Below are 27,387 nucleotides of genomic sequence, written 5' to 3' on the forward strand. Positions count from 1 at the left end.
TGAATCATAGTCCCATTTTATTTCTGATTTAAGACTGAACAGAGAGAAGATTAAAAAAAAAATCTCTGCAGAAACATAGAGTGGGTTAATAGCACAGCCAGGCAAACCAGGCAATTTAGATGTACCTTCCCATGTAAGCAAACCTGGAGGCTCAGAGCTCACAAACAGAGCAAGGAAGCACTTGGGGTATTGGAGGAAGCATTCACGGGGAAGGAGGAAGGACCACAAGATAAACATCCATGAGTTCATCTCAGGTAGCAAGGACACTGAGTGGAAGGAGACCCCTTCCTCACACTGTCTCTGCCGCAACCCCTAGTGGAGAAGGAGAGGAAAGTCTGTCTAAAATATCAGGCAACTCATGACTCTTGCAGCAGGAATGGGGCATGAGTGGAGGCAGAACCATTTTGGCCATGGGAAGTCACAGTGCAGAAGACAGGGAGGGCCAGTTACTGAAGGAGCTTGACATAGTTTGCAGGAAAGAGTCCAAAGTGGCCATGGCAACGTCCCCGCCACCAGCCCTCGTCCACCATCTCAATGTCAGTGATGATATCATCAGGATCAAAGGAAATCTCGTCACTTCCCTCTGGGGAGGCAATTGATGGAATATTAGTATGGTCAAACAGTAATCCTTCCATTCCTGTGCCCACTATAAACCTCAGGGAGGGAAAGGGTTGTTCTTCTTGATGCCAAGGCTGGTCCCTCACTGACCCCCAGAATCCATCTCCCTCTCTCCTAGCAAGGGCCTCCAGGCATAAGACCCCTGAGTCAACTCCAAACTTACCTCCTTGGTAATCATACAAGGCAATAGCTGAGATCCCTGCTCCAGTCCCAGCTGGGTGGCTAGATGATTCTGCATAATGAGAAATATAAACATGGTCTCACCAACATGGAGAAGGAAAACAGGTCCTTCCAGAGAATGGGGCAATTCTTCCTCTTGCCCTACCCCAGACTAGACCCAATTCAGGAGCTGTTTCTCCCCCACCACTCACCAGCCAGAGTGGAGGGACAAGAAGGATTCTCAATTTCAAGCACATCTTCATAGTCCCCATCTGGTTCACCATCCTGCTCCTGTCTATCCATTTCTCCAACATCCTCATAGTCATTTTCAGGCTCAGGCTCAGGCTCTGCTTCATACACTGGCTCTTCTTCCAGCTGCAGGCCTTCCAGCGTCCTGGGAGGCAAAGCTGGGGGCTCTTCTTCCTGAGAAGAGAGGGTGTGGATCAAAGCAACTTCCACCCACCAGGAGCTGCCTCTCTAAAACATCCAGTGGAGGACTGCTAACTAAGACTTCCATGTATCACCATCCTACCACTTCTACCCTCTATCCTTACCTCCATCTAATAACCTCTCCTAGAAAACCCAGTCTTTTATCCATCTTCATTCCTTGACCTCCTCCCATACCCACCTACTCAAAACACCTACCAAGAGGTGACAGGAGGAAAATGTAAAGGGAGTGAGGAGAAGGAAATGGAAAACAAGTCTGATTCCTTGAATGATCAGGAAAAAACTGAAGCAAAAATACATTTTGGGGAATACCACAGGCAGGATGCCCAACTGTCCTGGTCTGCCCGGGGCTGCATGACCCCCAGAATGCAAGACTTTCAGTGCTAAGACAAGATGGTACCAGACAAACCAGGATGGTTGGTCACTTCATATGGCCCGCCTTCCTAGGACACGAGGAGATGGGAAAGGAGCAGACAATCTTTGGGAGTCCACTTACCTCTGGGGGATTCTGTCTCAAGGGCGGGGCAGGCACTGGGTGTTCCTTACTGGTTCTCACAGGCTCAGGCTCTGATGATGGACAGCTCCCTGCTGGAGGCCAGGCCTGGGGAGAATAAAGCATCTCTCTTGTAAGTATCTAAACCTCCCTCCTTTATCTTATATTGACCAGGAATACCTCTTCCTGTCTCTGCTAATCCAAATCAACCACCCCCCCATGGTGGGCTCCAGTCTGAAGTGATAGCTCCTCCCTCTTGTTCCTGCAACAATGACCAGCTGCACAGTCAAATATGCAAATCTTGGTTTATGTAAATCTGGGATTATCCTCCCCTAACATTTTGGTATATATGAGGCCCAATCATTCAGACTGAAATCTTCCTGAAGACAAAGATTTTAGACTGCCTGACACCAGGGAGGCCTGTGCCTTATTTTCCATCAATGATTTGGACTCCTTAGGCTCACATCTGGGCAAGGAATCCTGGATGTGAATCCCAGAAGGCCAAGCACTCACCTCTGAAGAGATTTTCTTGGGCACCGGGGCTGGCACTTCTGGCTCTCCCACAGTGTCCACTGGCTGCTTAGCCTCATGGCTCATCTTTATCAGGGCCTTTCTCTCCTGTTGCTGCCTGGCTATCTGCTGTGCCTTTTCTTCTTCCTCCCGCTTCCTCTTCTCCTCAGCCATAGACTCAAATTTTGCCTTCAACCCACGGGCACCACTAGAAGCTGCAGACATGGGCAAGAAGAATTAGGATTGTCTTGGGTCACAGATAGGGGTGGGGGTTGGCACTCAAAGGAAGAAAGGGAATTGGTTAAATATCCAAGCAGAGAGCAGATGGAGAGGAACTCATGAGAGGAAAGGTAAAGAGGTACTAATGGGAGAACAAGGGGATTACAGAAGGAGGATAGAGCTCTGAAGCCCAAATTTCCATGTAGTCAGGCCATGCAATCTCAGACTATTGTCCTTTCTAAGTTATAAACCTTACTCCCCTAACTACCATCATTTCCTCTCTACATTCCTTAAATCTGTATGCCCTCTGACAACCACCCACCCTCTCTTGCCACATCCCAAGCTCTTGTTCTTCTGTATTCTTCCCAAATGGCTCCCTATCCCTCCCTCCCTGTGATCTCTGCTTACAGTTCCTTTCCAATGTCACTCTGTCTCTCTATACACTTAACCTGTTTTGTTTTTTTTTAGGAGTATGAATCTGGAAATATATGGGCAGGTTCAAGTCTATCTCAGCTAGTCTAGGCATGGGAGGAGGTAGTCTAGGCATAAGAAAGAATGAGAAGGGAGAGGTGGTTGAGGAACATAGAGAAAAGAATTGTTAAGACTCACCAGCTTCAATGGGTGTCGTCTTTTTATAAGCTGTGGTTGGAGCCTCCATTTCATTGAAGCCAACAGCGCTCTGCAGGGAGGAGAAGAGTATCCATGGTGTGGGGAGGAGAAGGGAATGGTAATGACCCAAAGTCAGTATTGGGGTTTGGAGCCTCTATAGGAGGTATCCCTGACCATTTGATGTCAGTAGTTAAATAGGGTATTATGATATTGTTATTTTGTGGCAGAGAGCAGGATAAAGAAGTTCTAAACTGGTGGGCTCAGCTCCCCTTTTTGAAAGGTCAGTGTACCTTGAGTCTCACAACTCTAAGTCCAGTTGCCTAGAATGCAGCAGGGCCCCAGCCAGTGCATGGAGAAGAACTGATGTGAATAGAGTGAAGAGAGGTTACAGATTGAATTAAGCAATGCCTAGCAATCAATGAAATTTCAAACATCACCTTGCCCTGAAGTTTATGTGTTTGTCTCTCTCTGACCCCCTCCATTCTCCTTAGTTAAAGCTCAGGCTGCAGAAGACTTGTCCATGAGATGCTGAAGGCAGTCAGTGGGGAGTATAGGAAGACAGCTCAGGACACTTAGCAGTTTAGGGACCTATTCTCGAGACATTGGTGTGCTGGTGCTTTACCTTATCCACTCGGTCCTTCTGGATTCCATACTGACCACCAAAGCCCTTGGCATAATCTACAGGACAAAAGTTTTGAGAGTCATAAGAAGAGTTAAAATGCTAGGGATGTGTAGGTAGAGGAATCATGGGAAGAAAGACCAGAAGACAGGAATGTGGAAAACAGATGGATGAGGAGGTATGAGAATCAGAGGACAGACAGAGGCATGGATGGGAAGCGGCAGAAAAGGATTGAGAGAGAATGGACGGGAGGGAGATGTGAAGAGCAAAAGAGAAAAAGAGAGAAGTGACAGAAAAGGAAGGAGTATAAAGGAAGAAATGGGGAAAAAACAATAAGGAGGGCCCTTCAGCCATCCCCTATGTGACCCAGGGAAGAGAGAGACCTCTCTGTCCTTGTGAGGCAGAGTGGCCCATGAGACACATAGCCATATCACCCACGTGTCATTACCCATCCTGTCTGTCTTTACCCTTGACTCAGTAATTCCTTCTCTTTGGTTTCCTCTGTCCCGCTCCTAATCTTGCTGTTTTCCTCTCTACCTTCCTGGTTTCTCCCCACCCCCTCACATATATATACTTACCCTTTATCCCACCACCTCACATATATATACTTACCCTTTATCCAACCCCCTCCACTGCACATCTGGACCTCTGTATTCTGGGTCCTCTGTGCCAGCTTTCAGAAAGGAAGGAGAGCTCTCTGCTACTGTGTGATCTCCTTCCTCTCCAACTGCAACTCACCTCTCTGAGACTCGTGTTTCTCTGTTTCTCCTTTGTAGTCATATCCCACAGCGGCCTTGTCCTTCTTGTCCTTCTCTATTCCATAGCGGCCTCCAAAGCCATGAGAGTAATCTATGGTGGAAAGAATAGTCATGAGAGCCCACTCTCATCCCACAGGAAGGTGTTGTGGAAGAGGAAGGAATGGGCGCAGAGGGATAGGGGCCTGGGAAGGCAGAGGGCTAGAATCTAGATGGATTAAAGAGAAAGTATCCTAAGCCATCTTTTGTAAACTTTAATTCAACATTGTTCACTCCTTTCCTCTCCTTTACTTCCATCCCAAGAAGAGGAGACCATTTCAATTTTCTCCCTTCTTCAAGGAAGGGGAAGGTATAGAGAATGTAAGGACAGATTTTTAGGTGGAAAAAGGAAGATACATACAAAATTTATGCTTGTCCCTACTCCCATATAAACACTTAGAAATGTCTGCTAAAATAGAACAATCTTTCTTTTTGTTAATAGTGAAGCTCAAGAGACAAGAAAAAAAAAAAAATCCTGGCTCCAGAAGTAGAGATGAGGGTAATTATGAGCTGACTCAGAAAACCCAGGGGTGTTTTAAGTCCCAAATTTATTGTCTGTGGATTAGGAAATAGGATCATGTGCTCTTACACAAAAACAGGGGGCTGGAGAATAAGAAATGGCAGTCTACCCATTCTTATAAAAGAGTTCTAGAAAAATTCTACTCATTTGTGTGGGGAAATGGTGAGGGGGGTTGTAGTTTGTTAAGCATTTGGTAGGGGGAGATTTTATCAATGAGACTCAGAAATTCCAGGCCTACCCTGAGTAGGTCGAATGCAAATATCCAGTTTATACCACTTATATTTCACAGGAATTCTAAGCTGAGAAATTAATTCTGATCTAGAAAAATACATACCACAGAAAGAATACGTATCAGAAAGATGGCAGGAATATGAGACAGAGTAGACCTCAATATAAAATGCATTGTAAGAGACAAGAGAGATATAACACAATAAGAGAACAAATCACCATTAATGAGAGATATGTATGCTGATATAACCTATTAACAGAATCACAACTCATGAAACAAAAACTGACAGAAACAGGAAGAGAAATAGAAAAATCTGAGATCCTAGATAAAAAATTTTGATACTTCTCTTACATTAATTGATAGAATGTTGAGACAAAAAGAATCTAAAATTATATAAGGCCCAGACAACATTAGCAACTAACAAGACCTAAATGACATTTACAGAACATTATATCCCCAAACTGCAGAATTTCCTTTTTTTCGTGCACATAGAGCATTCACCAAGATAGTCCATATGGTTGGGGCACCTGGATAACTGAGCTGGTTAAGCATCTAACAATTGATTTCAGCTCAGGTCATGATTCTTAGGATCATGATATCAGGCCCTGCAACTGGCTCTGTACTGGGCATGGAGCCTACTTACTACACTCTCTCCCTCTCCTTCTGCCCCTTACCCCTGCACTCTCTTGCTGAAATCAACCAATCTTTTAAAAAATCAAAATAAAAAATAGAGAGACATCCAAATGAGAATGAGAATTTCCAATATACACCATAATGTGTTCTAGAAGAAGGAATAAAAGACAGAAGAGGAGAGGCACTATCCAAAGAAAACACGCCTGAGACTTTCCATAATGGAAGTATTTCTCAGGTTGAAGAGAATAGATAAATCTCATGTAGGATAAGAGAAATAGATCTAACCCCTAGATATATCCTGATGATATTTGAGAATATCAGAGACAAAAAGAAAGTCTTTCATGAAAAAAAAAAAAATAGAACAGAGAGATAAGACATGTTACCTACAAAGGAATGATGGTTAGACGACCTAAGAGTAGTTTAAAAAGAGGACGAAAAAAGTAGCCAAAGAGGATGAAATAATACCTTCAAAGTGTTCAAAGTGATGAAGGGAAAATAACAATGAAGAATGGAACAAAATGTATTTTTCAGACAAAGTCTGGGAGTTCTTTCGTAGGTTCTCACAGAAAGTATTATCAAAGGATATAGTTTAATAAGAAGGAAACAGAAGAAAGGAGCAAATAATGAGATACAGTGATGCTCCAGGAACTTGACAAATACATTGGTCAATTTAAATAAGTATCCACTAAATAATAATAATGATTCATTTTTGTGGGGTTTAAAAACACATGGAGGGGTGTCTGGATGGCTCAGGGCCCTGGGATCAAGCCCCTCATCGGGCTCCCTGCTCAGAGAGGAGCCTCCTCCCTCTCCCTTTGCCCCTCCCCCACCCCCCCCCCCCCCCCGCCCGTGCTCCACCCCCACCCCCACTCGTGGTCCTCCCTTATGCTCCTCCCACCTCTGCTCGTCTCCTCACCCCACTTATGCTCTCTCTCTCTCTCTCCCTCTCTCTCTTTCACTCTCAAATAAATAAAATCTTTTTAAATACATAAATAAATAAAACAAACTGTGGAACTACATCGTGGAACTAGAGGGAGTTGATGACAGCTGTTGGGAGGTGAAGTCTGAGCAGAACAGGTAAGTCAGGTTGCTAAGGCTGAAGAGCAGGGTCCTTGCCTTTCTGAGATGCATGCTTCTCCACTTCGCCTTTGTAATCAAAGCCAACTGCTGACTACAGAGAAAACCAGAGTGCATTAGTTAGAACTGGAGCTGACAGTTTTTCCCCTCTCTCACATACTCTTACCCCTAGCTCAGGCCAGAGGCTAGTTTCTAAGAGCTCAGGACTGAGAATGGGGGTTTAACCTAGAAACAGATGAGCACTCTGGCCTGACAGGCTGGTGTAGTGCCAGTGTGCTACAGAGCAATGAACACGGGCTTTGTATGTTCATCAGCTCCAGATTCAAACCCCAACCCCAAACTTCCCTATTTACAGTTGTTTAACTTTAGGCATATTCTTTATATTACTTAGCCTCAGTCTCCTCAAATATGAACTAAAAATAGGTAAACCTGCCTCATTAACATCAACTATAAAATGGGAGAAATGATCCCTCCTTATTTGGGATATTGTGAATACTAAATGGGGCAAGGTGTATAAAGGATTTGCATTGTGTCACTCAGTAAATTAGTGCTTTCTTCCAAACTCTCATGAAACTAAAATGAGGTAAGAGCTAGAAAAGTGCCCTGTAAAGTATAAAGCACATGTAAGTAATATTATTCCATTCCTAATTGATCATACTATGCCTCTTCTCTTTCCCTAAGTGGCAGCAGAAACCCAGAGATGTGTTTTGATGGGACAGAGGCAACTGGGAGATCCTAGCTACTCCAGGACTGGATATGTTGGCCAATACCCAACATCACCACACAGCTGCATTCCCATCTAGCTCAGTACCTATGGATGTCTAAGCAAGACAAGATTTCACATCTCAAGAGCTCTTAGTATGTATTGTTTCATAATTTACAGGACACTGTGATTGTTTAGGTGATTCAGTCTGTGGCTCCTGAGGCAGATGAAAGAAAGAATGATGAGAGTTAGGCAATGGCAAGATGGAAGGTTAGAGAACATTCCATGTTCCATACTCTATTACTGCCTTGAAAAATTAACTTCTTTTTCCTTTTCCTTATAGCAATTTTGAACTTTTCTCCCCAACCCCTTAAAATGCTTGAAGAATTCAGGCCCACCTAATTAACGAGGGCAGGTAAAAAGAAAATCTCAGCTAGCTGTGAAGGAAATGTCCTGTCCATATGCAGCTGCAAGGGAAAAGACACTATTCTGCACCATAAAAAACAAGCTCAAAGAGTCTGATCTGGGGCACCTGGATGGTGCTGTTAGTTGGGTAATCTCCTCTTTTTAAAGCTACATTTTTTTGTACAAAGGAGTCTTTAAAACCGCTGGACGTCAGGGATTTGGTGCTAAATCCTGTGAAAAGTAACCTTTACCTTTTAAAAACATTCTAACCCTAGTTATCTGTTTTACTTGATTGTTCACTGCTGTGGTAATAATACTTAAACCAACATCTGTGTTCTCCTGAAAGGCATAAAAAATTACAATGTTTTGATGTTTGAATAAAAAAAAGAGCTTTGAAATTTCCCTCTTCTTTCTTCATGTGTACAGACAGGTATAATAAAAATCAGTGGTTTGACAGATTTCTTATCTAAATAGAGTTTGAGAATCTTTGTCTCATTTAAATTAACACTATCACCCTAGCATGTGGTCTCCCAAAATGGCACCAAGGAACTTGTTAAGGAAGTTCATGGGAGCTATCCTCATGACAGACTTTCCTGAGTCCATTACCCTGTCTTTCCATAGGAGAAGCACAGACCCACGTTCAACGGTGTGTGAGTACTCTAAGTCTCACATGACTTGAGCTGCATAGCACAGGGAGAGACTTACCTTGTCTGCCCTGTCCTTCTCAACTCCATATTTGCCCCCAAAGCCTTTGGCAGCATCAGTCTGAGAAGAGTGCTTCTCTACCTCAGCAACATACTCATGGCCCACGGCACTCTAAGAAAAACCAGATGGAATGAGTGAAAGATAAAAATGACCATAAAAAATGAAACGATATCATAAAAGACTCTTAACTGTAGCGAACAAACTGAGGGTCACTGGAGGGGAGGTATGTGGTGGGGGATGGGGTAACTGGGTGGTGGGCATTAAGGAGGGCATGTGATGTGATGAGCAGCAGTATTGCATAAAACTGATGAATCACTACATTCTACCCCAGAAACTAATAACTACACTATATCTGATCTAACTTGAATTTAAACAAAATTCTGGAAAAAAAAAAAAAGAAATTGTACAGTCATGGGTTGGGATGTAAGAATACCAGAAATTCTATTCTGGGTCAGTCTCACAGCCTCCAGCAGTGTATCACACAAGCACTATGTGATACAAGGAGAGCAAGTCTAAGTCTTCTTCAATACTATTAGGAATCCATTCAGGAAACTCCTATAGGATGTACTGGGAACCCCAAAGATAGAGACGAGGTAGACAGAGAGCATTTAAATCAGAAACAGAAAGGAAAGCTAAAAAAAGGGGGGGGGGGTGGTTAATGAGTCAAAATAGAATGAGGCAGTTACTGAAGAGAGATCAAAGGGAACCGACTTAATGCTGCAGCCAATTGCGTATTTCATGAAAAGAACCAAATGATTTTGTTCTGAATGCCTGGATGTCCATCAAATTTCAGAAGAGCCAGCGGAGCCCTGATATTTAACAGTGACTGACTCTCCACCAAAGGGGGTTGACCGACAATAATGCAAGTAGCCCCAGAGGGCATATAACTTCCCTATTCCCTTCCACTTTTTATTCCAGCTATTGTTTTACTTTCCATTTGGTTTTGAAAACTCTCTCTCTCTCTTCCAATATTTAGATATGGATACTTTAATAATCTGGGACTTGAGTAGTACTTCAAACCAAATAATGATATCTTGCAGGGTCTCAAGAAATTGAAAATTTTCTCCTTCTTCCTGTATTTCCAAGCTCATGCTAGGATAAACATTATAATACAGAGACTAATGTTAAAACACTGCCCTGTTTGAGGTTCTGGGAACTCATTTTACAGTATTTTTAGGTTTGTATAGGTCAAATTTGCTTGTGAATTTAAGAGTGAATGAATGTTTATCTATTTTGGTTTTTTCCTAGGAATTTTGTGGGGATTATAAGCCTGTGTTGCATTTTACACAATGACAAAACAAAACACTTCCTGAGGGTGAATGAACAGCTTTCACTGGATAGATTTTTTTCTCCTTGAAGATAAACGGTTTTTTGTTATAGGCATATATCTCTATCTTTGAGGTTAGAAAAATCAATGGAAACTATGATTTATAATACAATCATTTTTATCATACTTTTATAGTAGCTAATGGATAAAGGAAAACAATATTCATACTTGAAGGCATCTAATAAACAAATTAACATCAACATTTTTCACATGTGCATATTATATAAGGTATAAGGTATAATATATATGCAAAAAGAACACAAAGTACACAGTAAAGAAAATAATAAGAGAAGTTGCAACATCAACATAATATACAAACACTTAAAAGCAGTAAATGATTTAAAACACATTTTTTCCTTCTCCAGTGGTGACCCTGTTTCCTTAGTCTAGGAGTTACAGTACCACTGGGCCTACCATGGGCCACCCCTTTTAAATTTTTGAATCCTGTTTTCCACTTCTATCTTTTTAAAAATTTTTTTAAAAGATTTTATTTATTTATTTGACAGAGAGAGATCACAAGTAGGCAGAGAGGCAGGCAGAGAGAGAAAGAGGGAAGCAGGCTCCCTGCCGAGCAAAGAGCCTGATGTGAGGCTCGATCTCAGGACCCTGAAATCATGACCTGAGCTGAAGGCAGAGGCTTAACCCACTGAGCCACCCAGGTGCCTCTCCACTTCTATTTTAAAGTACAAATAACACTGGACTTTTTTTTTTTTAAAGATTTTATTTATTTATTTGACAGAGAGAGATCACAAGTAGGCATAGAGGCAGGCAGAGAGAGAGAGAGGAGGAAGCAGGCTCCCTGTTGAGCAGAGAGCCCGATGCAGGACTCGATCCCAGGACCCTGAGATCATGACCTGAGCCGAAGGCAGCGGCTTAACCCACTGAGCACCCAGGCACCCCAACACTGGACTTTTGAACAAGTTTTAAACCATAATACCAATAAAAAAAAATCAATCTATCTTTTGTCTTTAAGCAAATACCTTCCTTTCAACTTACCTTGTCCATGCGGTCTCTTTCCACCCCAAATCGACCTCCATATCCATGGGATGCTTTGGGCCCTGATTCCATCTCCTTCTTCTTGAGACTATCATGCTCCTCTGACACTTTGTTCCTCAGCTGGTGGATGCTGGAAGTAACCACATCACAGAGACTCATCTAGCAGAAAAGCCAAAGAATTCTCTTTCCCAGAAAAATAGAAGTCTCGAGGTATGTTGTTCATTTTTAGCAATAATCTGAGCCCCCAAAGTATATCAGTACTTGGTCTGGGAATAAGAAATAAGACCATAGCCTGATTTAAATTCTCTATCAGCCAATAATATTTCCTACAGTCTGTTATTTTGCCCACTAAATAATCTACTGATATGTTCCTTATTTTTCATGCTCCTGAATATTAGAGGATAGTGACACCAATTATATTCTTGAAACTGGGAAGTTATTTTCCTTCTGGCATTAGATATTCTCTCTCAAGAAGCACAAAAATATTTATATACCCTCTTACCCACACATTCTTGTCCTGAGAGTCTACTGCAAAGAAATAATTTTAAACATAGCAAGGCTTAATGTCTAACACTATGCACTGAAACACTGTATCTAATAGCAAAATTAAGAAACAATTTATATGGCCAATACTCAGAGAATAGTTAAGTAAATCACAATATTACCTCCCAATGGCATACTAGGAAGTCATTAATGACTTCCTAATGATTAGGAAAAATGTAGTTTTGAGAGATTTATCTATACATTAAATATTTTATGTATATTCTTGTCAAAAATGAATGCCCTTCACCTCTGTTCCCAAATCTGATAATTCTTAAAGCTAAAATCTAGTAAAACAAACAAAAAGCAGAATCAGATAAATACAGAGAACAAACTGATGGTTGCCAGAGGGGATGTGGGTTGGGGAAAATGGATGAAGGGGAGATGCAGGCTTCCAGTTATGGAATAAGTATGTCACAAGAATAATAGTCACTGGGTGTTATATGCAACTAATGAATTGTTGAACACTACATAAAAAACTAATGATGTACTGCATGTTGCCTAACTGAATATAGTAATAATTTAAAAGGAATAATAGTCACAGCATAAGGAATATCGTTGATGATATTGTAATAGTGATGTAATGCGGGGTGCCTGGGTGGCTCAGTAGGTTGAAGCCTCTGCCTTCGGCTCAGGTCATGATCCCAGGGTCCTGGAATCGAGCCCCGCATCAGGCTCTCTGCTCAGCAGGGAGCCTTCTTCCTCCTCTCTCTCTCTCTGGCTGCCCCTCTGCCAACCTGTGATCTCTGTCAAATAAATAAATAAAATCTTTTAAAAAAATAAAATAAAATCATGTTAAAAAAATAGTGATGTAATGGGAAAGACACTAGCTACAATCGGGATGAATGTAGCGTAATGTACAAACTTGTCAAATCACTAAGTTGTACACTTGAAGCTAATTTAACATTATGTATGAACTATACCCAAATGTTAAAAAAGCTAATTAAAACCAATCCGTTCATCTTTTGATGGACATCTGGGCTATTTCCACATTTGGGGTACTGTGGACATTGCTGCTATAAACATTGGGGTGCATGTGCCCCTCAAATCACTATGTTTGTATCATTTATTTTTTTTAAGAGATTTATTTATTTATTTATTTATTTATTTGACAGAGAAAGAGAGAACACACACAAGAGCATGCACACAAGCAGGGGGAGCAGCAGGCAGAGGGAGAAGGAGAAGCAGTCTTTCTACAGAGCAGGGAGCCTGATGTGGGGCTCAATCCCAGGACCTTGGAATCATGACCTGAGCTGAAGGCAGATGCTTAACCAACTGAGCCATCCAGGTGCCCCATGTTTGTATCCTTTAGATAAATACAGAGTAGTGCAATTGCTAGGTTGTAGGGTAGTTCTATTTTTAACTTTTTGTATATATATATATACACACATACATACATATATACATACATACATACATACCACATCTTCTTTACCCACTTAAACTGTTGGGGGGAATCTAAACTGGTACAGCCACTCAGGAAAACAGTATGGAGTTTCCTCAAAAAGGAATATTACTTAGCCATCAAAACTAATGAAATCTTGCCATTTGCAACAACATGGATAGAACTAGAGGGTATTATGCTAAGTGAAATAAGTCAGTCAGAGAAAGACAAATATCCTATGATTTCATTCATATGCAGAATTTAAGAAACAAAAGAGATGAACATAGGGGAAGGGAAGATAAAATAAAACAAGATAAAAACAGAGTGGGAAGAAAACCATAAGAGACTCTTAATTATAGAGAACAAATGGAGGGCTGCTGGAGGGGAGGTGGGTTGGGGGAAGGGCCAGTTGGTGATGGGCATTAAATAGGGCACTTCATGTGATGAACACTGGGTATTATATGCAACTGATGAATCACTAAACTCTACCCCTGAAACTAATAATACACTCTGTGTTAACTAAATTTATTTTAAATAAAAAATTAAAATGAAAAAAGTAACTGTACCAGAAATAAGTAAAATATAACGCCATTATCAGAGACTTAAAAAAAAAAAAACGAATTAAATTCACTCTTATCACCTGCACTAAAAAGAGGCATTCTCCTTCTTACTTCACTTTCTTCTTCTCATGAGGGTAGAGAGCATCTCTGCATATCTCTTTGCCCTGAAGATATGAAGTACTAGCTCAGCGCTAGCACTAGTATCAATGAGTGACAATCAGGACTGATACTTGGGACACCTATAAGGGGTTCTTAGAAATATTTGGGCAAGAGAATCCTTAATTTAAAAAGTTGACTTCCTGCAGCAAGATATAGAGGTTTAGAGAACTGAGGCAGTGGTGTTACTGGAACTTCACTAGCTTCAGAAAACCAGATATATTGGTCACAGGCAGAACAGCCAACCTACAGCAGAAATTCTCCTCTTTCATGGGAGAATAGATCCATCTGGTGGCCTTGGAGTATAAGCCCACCAAGTCTTTTAAAAAAGCCTTCTCGGCTTTAGTCACAGTTAATTTTAGAAAGCTGGCTTTGAACCAAAAGGAATAAGCCAAGTGCTGGAAGAACCATCTGTTCCCGTGCCTGCTCTAAACCCTCTGGCAGCAGTGGAGGCAGAGATCCTGTGTTGCTAGTTCAACAACACTGACACTTTAGAAATGTCTGTGTCAAAAAAGCAGTTGGCTCCAAGAACATGTAAATAGCTGTTATTTCCCAACCAAAATATTCAGATGAAGAATGAAGAAATGGGACTAAGAATTACTTACAAATGAGGAAAAGTGTGCAGTTTTAATGACTCCAAAGATTGCCACATGGGTCATAACTATATTATAGTTAAGACAAGTTTTTAAAAGGGACTTAAAGATCAGATTCAGGGGCATCTGGGTGGCTCAGTGGGTTAGGCCTCTGCCTTCGACTCAGGTCATGATCTCAGGGTCTTGGGATTCAGCCTGGCATCAGGCTTTCTGCTCAGCAGGGAGCCTGCTTCCCCCCATCTCTGCCTGCCTCCCTGCCTACTTGTGATCTCTCTCTCTCTCTCTCTCTGTCAAATAAATAAATAAAATCTTTATAAAAAAGTAAATAAAAATGAGATTCAGGAATTTCCACCTCATAGATGACAGCAAGGCTAGTTAGAGGATCATGCCAATAGATAATGCAATTTAAATAAAAATGTTGGGGCCAAAGAAGACCAACTTCATATCAAATTCTGTACAATATAACTGAAGCCATTCTAAATAGGTCTTATATATTGCTCCTTCACTCAGTAAATATTAAATATTAATTACACCTTTGACTGTAAGGCACTCCACTATGAAGATAGTGGCTGTTGGAAGAGATACAAAAAAGATACAAAAAGTTATAATCCAATGTGCCAAGTGGCATACATAAGAAACTTTTGACACATTAACTCTCAGATGCCTATTTTAAATTTTAAAATACTTTGGAATTGATAAAGCAATGCAGTTTATGGGAACCAAGTGAAATCCAAGGTCTTAAAGATGAACTAAGAGAAGGAACCGATCTTTTTGTTCCTGTTACAAAAGTAAAAGCAAAAAGGTGAGTCACACAGACTAAGATTTTATCCACAGATGATATGTTCATAGATGTAGAAAATCCTAAAGGATCTACAAAATGTGCTAATAGAAGTACTAAGTACATTTGGCAAATTCATAGGACACAAGGTCACTATCAAAATCAATTTCACTTCTACATACAGGCATAACTCATTTTAGGAGCACTTCACTTTATTGCACTTTGCAGGTATTGTGTTTTTAACAAATTGAAGATTTGTGGCAACACTACATTAAGCATGTCCATTGTACAATTTTCCCAACACCATTTGCTCATTTCTTGTCTCTGTGCCACATTGGGTATTTTGCACAATATTTCAGAGTTTTTCATTATTATTATACTTGCTATGGTGATCTGTGATCAGTGATCTCTGATGTTACTATTCTAATTGTTCTGGGGCATCACAGACTACACCCATTTAAGATGGTAAATTTAATTCATAAATGGTGCTTGCTCCACCAACCAGTCATTTCCCTATCTCTCTCCCTTTTCTCAGCCTCCCTATTCATGAGACACAACAGTGTTGAAGTCAAGCCAATTAATAACCTTACAATGGCCTCTAAGTGTTCAGGTGAAAGGAAGAATCACATGTCTCTCCCTTTAAATCAAAAGCCAGATATGATTAAGCATCGTGAGGAAGGCATGTCAAAAGCCAAGATGGGCCCAAAGCTAGGCCTCTTGTACCAAACAGCCAAGTTGTGAATACAAAGGAAAAGCTTGTAAAGGAAATTAAAAGTCTACTCTGTGAAAATATGAATGATAAGACGGTGGAACAGCCTTATTGCTAATTTGGAGAAAGTCTGAGTGGTCTGGATAGAAGACCAAACCAACCACAACATTCGCTTAAGCCAAAGCCTAATCCAGAGCAGGGCCCTAACTCTCCTCAATTCTAGGAAGGCTGAGAGAGGTGAGAAAGCTGCAGAAGAAAAGTTGGAAGCTAGCAGAGGTGGGTTCATGAAGTTTAAGGAAAGAAGCCATCTCCATAACATAAAAGTGCAAGGGGAAGCAGCAGGTCCTGATGGAGAAGCTCAAGCAAGTTCTCCCAAAAATCTAGCTCAGATAATTCATCATGGTGGCTACATTAAACAGGAGATTTTCAGTGTGGACAACACAGCCTTCTATTGGCAGAATATGGCATCTAGGACTTTCATGGCTTGAGAGAAGAAGTCAGTGCTTGGCTTCAGAGCTTCAAATGACAAGTTGACTCTCTTGTTAGGAGCTAAGGCAACTGATGATTTTAAGCTGAAGCCAGTGTTCATTTACCATTCTGAAAATCCCAGAGCCCATAAGAATTATGCTAAATCAATTCTGCTGTGCTCTCTAAATGGAACAACAAAGCCCAGATGATAGCATGTCTGTTTACAACGTGGTTTATTGAATATTTTAAGTCCACTGTTGAGACCTACTGCTCAGAAAGAAAGATTCTTTTCAAAATATCACTGCTCATTAACAAAGCACCTGGTCACCCAAGAGTTTTGATGGAGATTACATGATTAATGTCATTTTCATGTCTGCTGACACAACATCAATTCTGCTGCCCATGGATCAAAGAGTAATTTCATCTTTCAAGTCTTATAATTTAAGAAATACATCTCATGAGACTATTGCTGCCATAGATAGTGTTTCCACTGGTGGATCTGGGCAAAGTACACTGAAAACCTTCTGGAAAGGATTAAGAACACTCATAATTCACAGGGAGAGATAAAAATATCAACATTAATAGGAGTTTAGGGGAAGTTGCATCCAGCCCTCATGGACGATTTTGAGGGGTTCAAGACCCCAGTGGAGGAAGTAAGTGCAGTTGTGGGGGAAACAGCAAGAGAACTAGAATTAGAAGTGGAGCCTGAAGATGCAACTGAATGGCTGCAACCTCATGATACAACTTCAGTGGGTGAAGAGTTGCTTCTTATGGACAAGCAAAGAAAATGGTTTATTGAATTGGAATGTACCCCCAGTGAAGATGCTGTGAAGACTGTTGAAATAACAACAAGGATTTAGAATATTAAATAAACTTACATGATAAAGCAGTGGCAGGTTTTGAGAGGACTGACTCCAGTTTTGAAAGAACCTCTACTGTGGGTAAAATGCTATCAAACAGTGTTGCATGCTACAATGATGACAGGAGTCGATCGATGTAGCAAACTTCCAATTTTGGCACAGAAAATTTTGCCACAGAAATGGCCACAGTGACCCCAACTTTAGCAGCCACTACCTTGATCAGTCAGAAACCATCAACATGAAGGAAGACCCTCCACCAGCAAAAAAAAAAATTATGACTCACAGAATGTTCAGATGATGCTTAGCATTTTTTAGCAATAAAATGTTTTTAAAGTATGTACATATTTTTTAAAAAACATAATGCTACTGTACGTCAGTAGGCTATAATATAACTTTTATAAGCACTGAGAAATTTGGAAAAAAGTTCATTTGACTTGCTTTTTTATGATATATACTTTATTGTAAGGATCTGGAACCAAACCTGCAATATCACTGAAGTGATATGTATTATGATATGTAGTCTTCACTGAATGAAGACTACAGTAGCCATGGACATTTGGAAACAATTAAAAGTTAAAAATAAATACCCCTTATCATCACATGGAATCACATGAAGTATTTTAGCATCAATTTAACAAAATCTGTCCAAGACCCGAACATGGAAAAATATTTCTGAAAAAATTAAAGAAGATTTAAATAAATACATGTTCATGGGTAGGAAAATTCAAGATCATTAAGCTAACAATTTTCTCTAAAGTGATCTACAGATTCAATGCAATTTCAAGTAAAATATGAACAGGACTTTTTAATAGTAATTGACTAGTTTATTCTAAAATGTATGTAGAAATGTAAAGTCCTGGTAGAGTGAAAAGTTTTTTTTTAATTAAAGGAGACAAATTTAGAGGATGATGTGACTTTATAAAGTATCATAAAGCCCCAATAATCAGTGCTGTATAATTCAAGACTGACATATAGATTAAAAAAAAAAAAGTCTGGAAATAGACCTGTGTATATATATGGTCAAAGATGCTAGGTAAGTGAATGAAGAAAGAACAACCTTTTTGGGCGGGTGGGGAGAGGCAGAAGGAGAGGGAAAGAGAGAATCTTAAGCAGGTTCTATGCCCAGGATGAGCCCCAAATGAGGCTCTATCTCAGGACCTTTAGATCATGACCTGAGCTGAAATCAAGAGTCAGACACTTAACCAACTGAGCACCCAGATGCCCCCAAAGACTGTTCTTTAGAAAGAACAGTCTTTTAATGATGTTGGAACAATAAAATAACCATGCAAAAAACAAAACAAAACAAAAAAACCAAGAAAACAAAACAAAACGAAAAAAAAAAACCTCAAATCTTTGCCTCACACTGTACACAAAAGCTAATTTGTAAGAGACCATAGATTTAAATGTAAAAGTAAACTTATAAATCTTTTAGAACAAAATATAAGAGAAAATTTTCATAATTTGAAGGAGTAGGCAAAAGTTTCTTAGATATATAAAGTGCTAGTCAAAATATTTTTTTAAAATTAGACTTCATTAGAATTAATACCTTCTGATCTTCAAAAGATGCCATTAATAAAATGAAAAGGTGAGTTTTAAGCTAGAAGAAAATATTTGTAAAATACATATCTCAAAAAAGACATATCCAGAATATATAAAGAACCATTAAAGCTCCATAACAATACAAATGATCGACTTTAAAAGTGAGGAAAAGATTTGAACAGAATTTAGATGAAGATATATGAAGATACACGAATGACATATTGCAAGATGCTCAACAAAATCAGGCATCAGAAAAATACAAATTAAAATCACCACATACTGACAAGAGTGGTAAAAATCAAATATACTTATAATACCAAGTATAGACAAGGATGCAGAGCAATTAAAATCCATTCATTATTGGTAGGAATAAAAAATGGTAAATTCCTTTCAGAAAATAGTATGGTAATTTCTTAAAAAAATAAATACACACTTATCATATAACTCAGCAATTCTACTCCAAGTTATTTCCCAAGAGAAATAAAAATATATGTCAACAAAAGATTTGGACCCAAATGTTCATGACAGCTTTATTTGTAATAGTTCCAAATTATCAACAATCCAGATGTCCATCAGAAGGGTAATGGATAGGGGTGCCTGGGTTGGGTTGAGCCTTGCCCTTGATCTCAGGGTCCTGGGATCAAGCCTGGCATCAGGCTTTCTGCTCAGCAGGGAACCTGCTTCCCCCACCCCCACTCTCTGCCTGCCTCTCTGCCTACTTGTGATCTCTGTCAAGTAAATATAGATAAAATCTTAAAAAAAAAAAAAAAAAAAGAAGAAGAAGGGTAATGGTTAAATCAAACTATAGTATATCCATACAATGGGAAACTGCTTGACAGTAAAAAGGAACAAAAGAAAGTTTATACACAGAGAGGGAGGCAAACCCTCTTTTAAGAGACTCTTAACTCTAGGAAACAAACAGGGATGCTTGAGGGGAGGTGGGTGGGGGGATGGGGTAATTGGTTCATGGGCATTAAGGAAGGCACTTAGACTGAGCACTGGGTATTGTAAGCAAACTGATGAATCACTAAATTCTACTCCTGAAACTAATAATATGCTGTATGTTAACTGAATTGAATTTAAATAAAAATCTTAAAAAAAAAAAAAAGACTGATAATTAAATACCATGGATAGATCTCAAAAAATTATGCTGAGTGAAAGAAGACAGACACAAAAGAATACATTCTGTATTGATGCATTTATATAAAATTCTGGAACAAGCAAGACTAAGATATAGTGACAAGAAGCAGCTCAGTGTTTACATCCAGACAAGAATGGACATGGGATATACTGACTGCAAAGACGCTCATGAGCAAGAGAGAGCGACACTGACAGAAAGAAGCTGGAGAAAAGGACTAGAGCCCTTGAAACACTAGGTTGCTTGGAGTTGCCTGGCCTAGGACTTCGCTATACAATAAATAAGGAATGGAAACTATTTGAGCTCTTCACTGAGCTATTCATTTGAGCTATTCACTGAATTACCAAGCCACTCCCCAAACTAAGTATACTTTAGGCAGTCTTTAAAAAGAAAGATTATGGTGTGGGGGAAGGTAGTGAGATTAGTGAGAACCACAATCACTTCCTTTTCCTGTTCTGAGTGATCTCAACTCTGCAGCTACTGTTCTTCTCTCCAACTTCCCCCTCCTTTCCAAAGCCCATAGCGATTCCCATTTAACCTTCAAAATTGGCTTAGCCCCCACTAGCCAGAGAGAATCCCAGAATATTAGAGACTTAGTAATGGGAGGTCTTCAAGAGATCTTTTTGATCCCAGTGGGAAAACTGAGAATCAGAGAGGAAACGGGCCCTGTCCACTGTCACCTGCTGGGAAATAGCAGGGAGAGGGCTTTTACATCTTGGTAGCATGGGTAAATGGGAGGGGAGTGGGTTTTTGTGTAAATGTCTCCACCATTTATGCTATCATAGAAATCCAGTTAGGCTAATAAGGTAACATCCAAGGTCACTACATTTTACAATTCCAAGGGTCAGCAGTTAGGGTAATGGATATACTGAATTGTGTAACTCAACAGTCCATGTAAATACTACTTAGGGAGAAGAAAGACTCTTTTTTTTTTTTTTTTTTTTTACAAGTTTATGCTAGGTTTTTAGAAAGAAAATCTGATTTAAACTGATCTATTTAACAAGAAAGAGAAAGATTATTGAGCTGTTTCAGAGGTACTAAATACTGCACTAGAAAGTTGATACATGTTAGCCCACTGAATTCTAACCATACTCTGCAGGGTAGCCATTATTATCCCCATTTGATAAACAAATAAACTGAGATTTGGAGACATTTATGTCTAAATTCACATCATTTGTAGCTACTGGGTTATCCATTGAACCTAACTCTAATTTGATAGCCAAACTCAAGTTCTTTCTAAAAGATCATGGCAAAAATTTAAGAGTCCTCCTTAAAATGTTCCGCTTCTACTATGCGTGAGACAGGCACTGGTTGAGGAAATGTACAAGGAGCATTTGTATCCTCCTCTTAACTGTTCTCAGGATACTAGGGCTGAGTAGCCTTTACTCAGGAAAACTCAGAAAAGGATCTTTTTTTTTTTTTTCCTTTAATCTATGAGCAAAGGAGCATCAAGAAACTTCCTGCATGGCTGTGCTCCATTTTTTTTTTTTCATCTTTCCAAGTGCTTCCAGAATTGCCTGGTTTATTTAAGAACAATATTCATTATCTTTACATAAGATAAATTGTTATGTCTGATCAAACAACAATGCATAGTATTGAATATTATCAAATTATATAACACAAGGCAAGTTTTCATTGTTTGTTGTTTGTATAACGTGATATCCACTGAAATCTAGGGGGAAAAGAGGTAATAACAATGTTGTTAGAGTGTGTGTGGGTAGCTAAAATGGAGTTTTAAGTGGTATTAATTTTGCCAATTTGTGTGTGATTATTAATTTTTGCTTTTTAATTTTTGCTCTTGTTATGCTGTTTATTGTGTCTACTTTGCTACTCATATTTGACATTCTGATACAATCCAAAGCAGACAGCTCTGTTTAGATGATCCTGAACCATGCATGGAGGAGAAGAGGGTAACTTTCAATGTGAATATATAATATGTACCACAGAAACCCTTGGATATGTTCCTTTTCTCTTACAGTATGAGTGTTGGTTTGCTTTTATTTCTGATAAAATATTGGGTTATGATTTTTAAGACCCCTGAACACATTACTAAAATAGCTTAATCAACAAGTTTTCCAAGTGTCACATTTCTTCATATTACCATTAATGGTTTCCAGCTTCTGTCAAGTAGCCAAATTCAAATTTTTATTTTAAAAATCACCCAGGCCAGGTACAGGACCTAATATTGCCCTCTTCTTACAATATATATTCAGTTGTTTATCTTGATGTTTTACTGAATCCTTCTTGGCCCATCTGAAGTCTCCTACATTCTAGACACACATTTATATTTATGAGGCTATACAGTAATACAACCTCAGTATACGAGCTACTTCCTCTCTGAATCCCTTATACTAGACCCACTGGGGAAAATAGCACAGTTGTCAGAAATAAGAGAGAGAAGAGGTTGGGGGGGATAAAAGGAAAGACATGAAACAGAAATACACAATCATAGATAGGGACACACAGGGACAGATTTGAGAAAAAAAAATGCAAAGACACATAGACATTAACTTCCTCCTCTCCTCTTTATTTCCTCACTTTCCCCTGAGTTTCCAAGTTTTCTTCAAGCTTTTCCCACACCCTTTTCCTGTTCCCCAGTCCTTTTGGCACCTACTTGATATGCTCTGTGCGTCCAGAGCCCTCAATGGTCTTGGCTCCCCACCGTTGCTCCTTCTCAGAGATGTCATTCTGCAAAAGACAGCATTCAGCAGTAAGTGATGGCAAGAGATGGGCCACATTGAGAAAGGATGTGCAGCTGACACACATGCCCTCCAGGTCTCCTACATCTGCTGCCTCCTCTTTACTTTTTGTAAAAGTAAACTCAGGGTCTTTACTTAGGGTCTTTACTCAGACTTCTCCCTATATTTGCCCGACCCTGCCCCCCGCCATGTTAGAATTAAACTGGTGGGCTCTGAAATCTTCCTTTCCGCTCCCTTCAGGTCAGCTACGACTACTGAATCCCCACAAATTACACAGGTCTAGCTCATATCCTGGCTCACAGGCCAAAGGAGACCCAGGTTAACCTGCACCTCACCTTCACCATAGCTTGTCATAGCCCCTCAATCACAATGTCAAACTCCACTGCCCCGTCCCCTCCCATTTTCAAATCAACTATCATGCATCTCCCACTCATGACAGCCAAATTGTCCTACCAGTCAGTTCCACAATTAGCACTATTTCAGTCCCAGATTCTAAACCCCCTGAAAGATGACAGAATGGCCCAGATGCCTTTCCCTCATTGCCCCACCTCCACCTTTTATTGATTTTCCAAGCAAGCAAAGCTATTCCCTAACTCACCACAAAGTCAGGGTCTGTATCCCAGTCATCACCCTGGGTCTCCACGGAAACAGATACATCATGCCCTACTACAGACTTCCACATCTGAGGGTGAAAGAGATGGGAATAATTAGGGGAATAAATCAAGAGGAGAGAAAACAAGAAAGCTGAAGTCAATGATAGAACAGTCCAATGGTTTTGCTATTTTTTTCTTAGAATAAAATAGAACCTGAGGCAAAGCTGATGGAAGTTTTAGGAAAATACTTTTGCTCAGTTACAGGAATGGGGAGGATGATTTATTCAAGATAAACTAACATGATCTAGGCCTACAGAGTCTGGAGAGAAGTCATCATGGGTATCGGTAATGGTAACTAATGTTAAATGTAGGTAATAGGGCATCTGGGTGGCTCAGTTGGTTGAGCGACTGAGGTTGCTGAGGTCTGATCCCAGACCTCCAGGATCAAGTACCGCATCAGGCTCCCAGCTCCTTGGGGAGTCTGCTTCTCCCTCTGACCTTCTCCTCTTTCATGCTCTCTCTCTCTCATTCTCCCTCAAATAAATAAATAAAATCTTTTTTTTAAAAATGTAGGTAATAGAGGTAATGTTAAATAAGTGCTGGGATCATTCATTCGTGTCAGAAGGCTAGCTGGGCAGTGGCTTGAAGTGGCAATCAATGAGAGGTACTAGGGTATCCCTAGAATTATGGCACCATCCCACTCAGTTTTCTTTTTCCTTTTTTTTTTTTTTTTTAAGATTTTATTTACCCACTTGACAGAGAGAGAGAGATCAGAAGTAGGCAAAGAGGTAGGCAGAGAAAGAGGGGGAAGCAGACTCCCCACTGACCAGAGAGCCCGACATGGGGCTTGATCCCAGGACCCTGAGATCATGACCTGAGCCAAAGGCAGAGGCCTAACCCATTGAGCCACCCAGGTGCCCCCCAACTCAGGTTTCTATACATGACTCCTGTTACAGGTGTGTATTGGTCCAGCTGTGAATAGAGTGAACACCTACATTCCTCTCTACTACCTGCATAATTCTATTGAGGAAAATTCCAACTCCAGTGCAAGTTGCTATCCCATCTCAACTCTAAGAGCAGGTGCTGAACAGGTGCATGAGGTCAGTAGGGCAGTCAGCTGAAACTCCTACCCTGAATAACTTATAGGGAAGCATTATTTTCTGGGAATGAATCACCTATTCTTTAATTTTTAAAAACAGTTCAATTATATTTCTAAGGAAGATAGCTGGCTCAAAAAATAACGTGCAATGAATCCTTTATTTTGAATATTAGAAGTTATTAGATTTTTATTAACTAAGTACATAATAAAGAAATATTTAGAGAACACTAGTATGAAATGGGAGCCAAATTGTCATTCTACTGTGTTTCCATTGGCCATGCCAATTATGCATGAGGACTGGCAAGTTGCTCTGCATCTGTGGGATCCTGGATCTTTGTGTGAAGATGAAACAATGGACAATGCTTATCTGCTTGGGGGACACTGAGACTTCTTGACCCTGACACCACTTACTAGCTGGCAACTCCCCTAGCCATCCTTCCCTGGACTCCTCATTCCACTGGTATCTTTTCCTATGCTCTTCACTGTCTCCTAAATGAGTTCCTCTTAACAACTGCTCCTAGGCCTCCATAATGCCTCCAATATAGGCCCTCAGAGCCTCCGATTTTCCTTTCCACTTGAAAACTACATATTTCTCCACACTCTGAAAATCCCCTTGGAAACTAGGCCAAGGAAATTGGGGGGGGGGGGATTGGTTAAAGAGATGCAAAAAGGATAGTGGAGATAATGGAGAAACAGTGACTGAATCAGCTGCACTGTGGGATGAGTCCCTGCCCAAAACAGCTCTGCCTTCCCCTGTGGGGCAACAATTATGGAAGCAAGAGCAGGTAGCTCCTGGGCTGCTTTTTGAGAAAATGACTTCACACAGAAAACTGGAAAGGAGAAGTTTCTGAAATACTCATAATCAAAAAGGAAGCAATGAGGACTGATGGTCCTCTCCTCTTTCCAGCTCTTCCTCTGAAGCCTCAGCCTAACTTACCCAAAAGACCTTTCATCCTCATGTATTTTTGAGACAAAGGGAAGTTTCTGATACAAAGACTATTTGGTGTCCTTGAGTTTCCCTCCAGAAATAGGAAAGCAAAGGCACTTTTAGAGGTAGAGGGCTGGGGAATAACTTGGTGAGGAATGGGGCCCAGGATTGCCGACAATCAAGGGCCTCATCACAAGGCTGCCTGACAGCATCAGTAAAGTACATGGACCTTGAGTCAGGTCCCCCCAGCTCTGTAACTAAGCCCCTGTGGAAACAGGAGAAAGGGAATGACCTAGGGTATGTATTTACTTGTCAGGTACCAGGGTAAGCAATTAAAAGTATTAATTTGGCAAATCATTGAACATCTCTGATGTTCAGTTTTCCCCAAAGGAAAATAAATGAAGAGGTTAACCTAGCTAATCCACCCAGTCCTCTTCATTTCTGACATTCTGGGATTATGTAATCCTACAATCACAGAAACTAGCCCTAATCGAGCCATCATGCCTGCACTGGGCCTCCATCTGCAGTGGTGCTCAGACCGGCATACCCTAGTAACTACTTCCTGCTCTGTCACAATGTCTCCTATATGAGTTTTGTCTCTCGGCGAGACCATATGCTCTCCAAGGACAGAGACTTTGTCTTTACCTCCTGTGGTCTTCCTTCCACCCCAGTGCCTAGCAGCAAGAGGCCTTAGGAGGAGGCTGTAGACTGTCAGCAGAAACTAGGGAGTCCTGAATGGCTGCTGAATCCTGTACCAGACCCCCATTTCTGTTTCCAGGACGTTAATTACCCGGACATTAATTACCCACAACCACTCACCCCCAGGCCTCTGGCCATAAGAGCTTAAGAGCCTATTAGCAATGACTTCATCTCTCACTGAGGACTAAGAGCCAGGTAGGTCCCTCTTAATTCAGCTCTTACCCTGTGCTCCCCGACTTTCTCACTGCTCAGAATACCCACCTCCAGTAGTGCGAGTGTTTGCTCTAAGATCTCAGCCTTTCACGTCGTCACTGGGCTCCCTCTCTGTGCTGCCACTTCAGAGCAAGAGACACTAAGCTGCTGCTTCAGTTCCGTATTCAGGTTTTCTGTCATTTCCTGATACCGTCCTCACAGCTACTTCCTGAAGTTTGAGTCAGTTCCTTCTGCTTAGGCACTTAAAAAAAAAAAAAAAAAAAGGTTTAAATGCTTGTGGCCTAGTCTTTTGCAAGGCTCTGAGAGTCACAGGGAAGTTAAGTTATAAAAAATGCTGCTCTTAGAGTTTATATCTGGCCAAGGAAGCAAAACATTCAACCAGAAAACACAGGAAAGAAGGTGCAGAGGAGCTTTCATGTCCTGAATAGGTGGGCAGTTATATATTGCATGGTAAAGAAATTTGTGGTAAAAGTAATTTCGTGTGGGGTAATCAAGAAAAGCTTAATGGGAAAAGTTATTTTTATGTGGATTTTGAAGGGTAAGATTAAAAAAAAAACTCACTTCTACATTACCCATAGAACTTAAAACTGGGATTTGCACAGATAGGTAGTCAAATAAACATTGACCAGTTGAATGATGGAAGAGAATAAGTCACAGGGGAAAGACAAGACAGAAAATTTTAGATTGTTTAGGGGGTAGTGAGGAATCTGGGTTAACTAGTAGAAAAGATTTAGTTCTAGTTAGCAGAAGCAAGTCTGAAAAAACGAGATAGTATCAGATGTTGGAAGGTCTTTGTGGCATTTTGTATCACTGCTCAAGATTTGCTGCTCCTGCCTTCCCTCTTAAAATTTTATTTTTTTATTTGACAGAGAGAGATCACAAGTAGGCAGAGAGACAGAGAGAGAGGGAAGCAGGCTCCCTGTTAAGCAGAGAGCCCAATGCGGGGCTCGATCCCAGGACCCCGGGATCATGACCTGAGCCAAAGGCAGAGGATGAACCCACCCAGCCACCCAGGTGTCCCCTGCCTTCCCTCTTAAAGTCAGACTTGCTCAGGTGACTTATTCTGGCCAATTAAGTGTGAGAAGTGAAATACATCACTTTCCGGTGGAGACTTTAAAACCAGTGCAAGCTTTGCCATGCTCTTGTGCCCACTGTTCTCCAAGGCAAACTTCAATTTTTGAATGGCTCCTCTGGCAGCCTGGGTCACCAATTGAGGGTCCCCAGCTGAGAATGACAACACAAATAGACCAAACAGTAATCTTTGCTGGGTTAGCTACTAAAAATTGGGAGTGTTTGTTACTGTATTGGACCTCATCTCTCCTAACCCTGATATGGAATTCTGATCTGATATGTTCAGTTTTAACTTCC

General features: G+C 40.6%; 1 protein-coding gene across 1 annotated transcript; it reads right to left on the reverse strand.

The window, feature by feature from the left end:
* Positions 1-26,205, reverse strand: HCLS1 (hematopoietic cell-specific Lyn substrate 1). The gene is made up of 14 exons (XM_059391042.1): positions 26,068-26,205; positions 23,086-23,169; positions 22,403-22,476; positions 11,064-11,193; positions 8,741-8,851; positions 6,967-7,021; positions 4,413-4,523; positions 3,678-3,733; positions 3,056-3,125; positions 2,231-2,442; positions 1,721-1,825; positions 990-1,200; positions 782-850; positions 1-583 (listed from the first exon to the last, which is right to left on the reverse strand). Exons 2-14 carry the CDS (start codon positions 23,167-23,169, stop codon positions 447-449), a joined length of 1,425 nt encoding a protein of 474 aa, XP_059247025.1. The 5' UTR covers positions 26,068-26,205; the 3' UTR covers positions 1-446.
* Between the last annotated feature and the right edge of the window lie 1,182 nt (positions 26,206-27,387).

Source organism: Mustela nigripes, chromosome 2 (genome assembly GCF_022355385.1).
Source record: "Mustela nigripes isolate SB6536 chromosome 2, MUSNIG.SB6536, whole genome shotgun sequence".
Lineage (NCBI taxonomy): Eukaryota > Metazoa > Chordata > Mammalia > Carnivora > Mustelidae > Mustela > Mustela nigripes.

Bases quoted from the DNA above. Each gene is read 5' to 3' on its own strand.
- HCLS1 (XM_059391042.1), bottom strand. From the start codon at position 23,169: ATGTGGAAGTCTGTAGTAGGGCATGATGTATCTGTTTCCGTGGAGACC. The intron at 22,477-23,085 runs GTGAGTTAGGGA...TGTCTTTTGCAG, and splicing joins ATACAGACCCTGACTTTGTG to AATGACATCTCTGAGAAGGA. The intron at 1,826-2,230 runs GTGAGTGCTTGG...TATTCTCCCCAG, and splicing joins CCAAGAAAATCTCTTCAGAG to GCCTGGCCTCCAGCAGGGAG.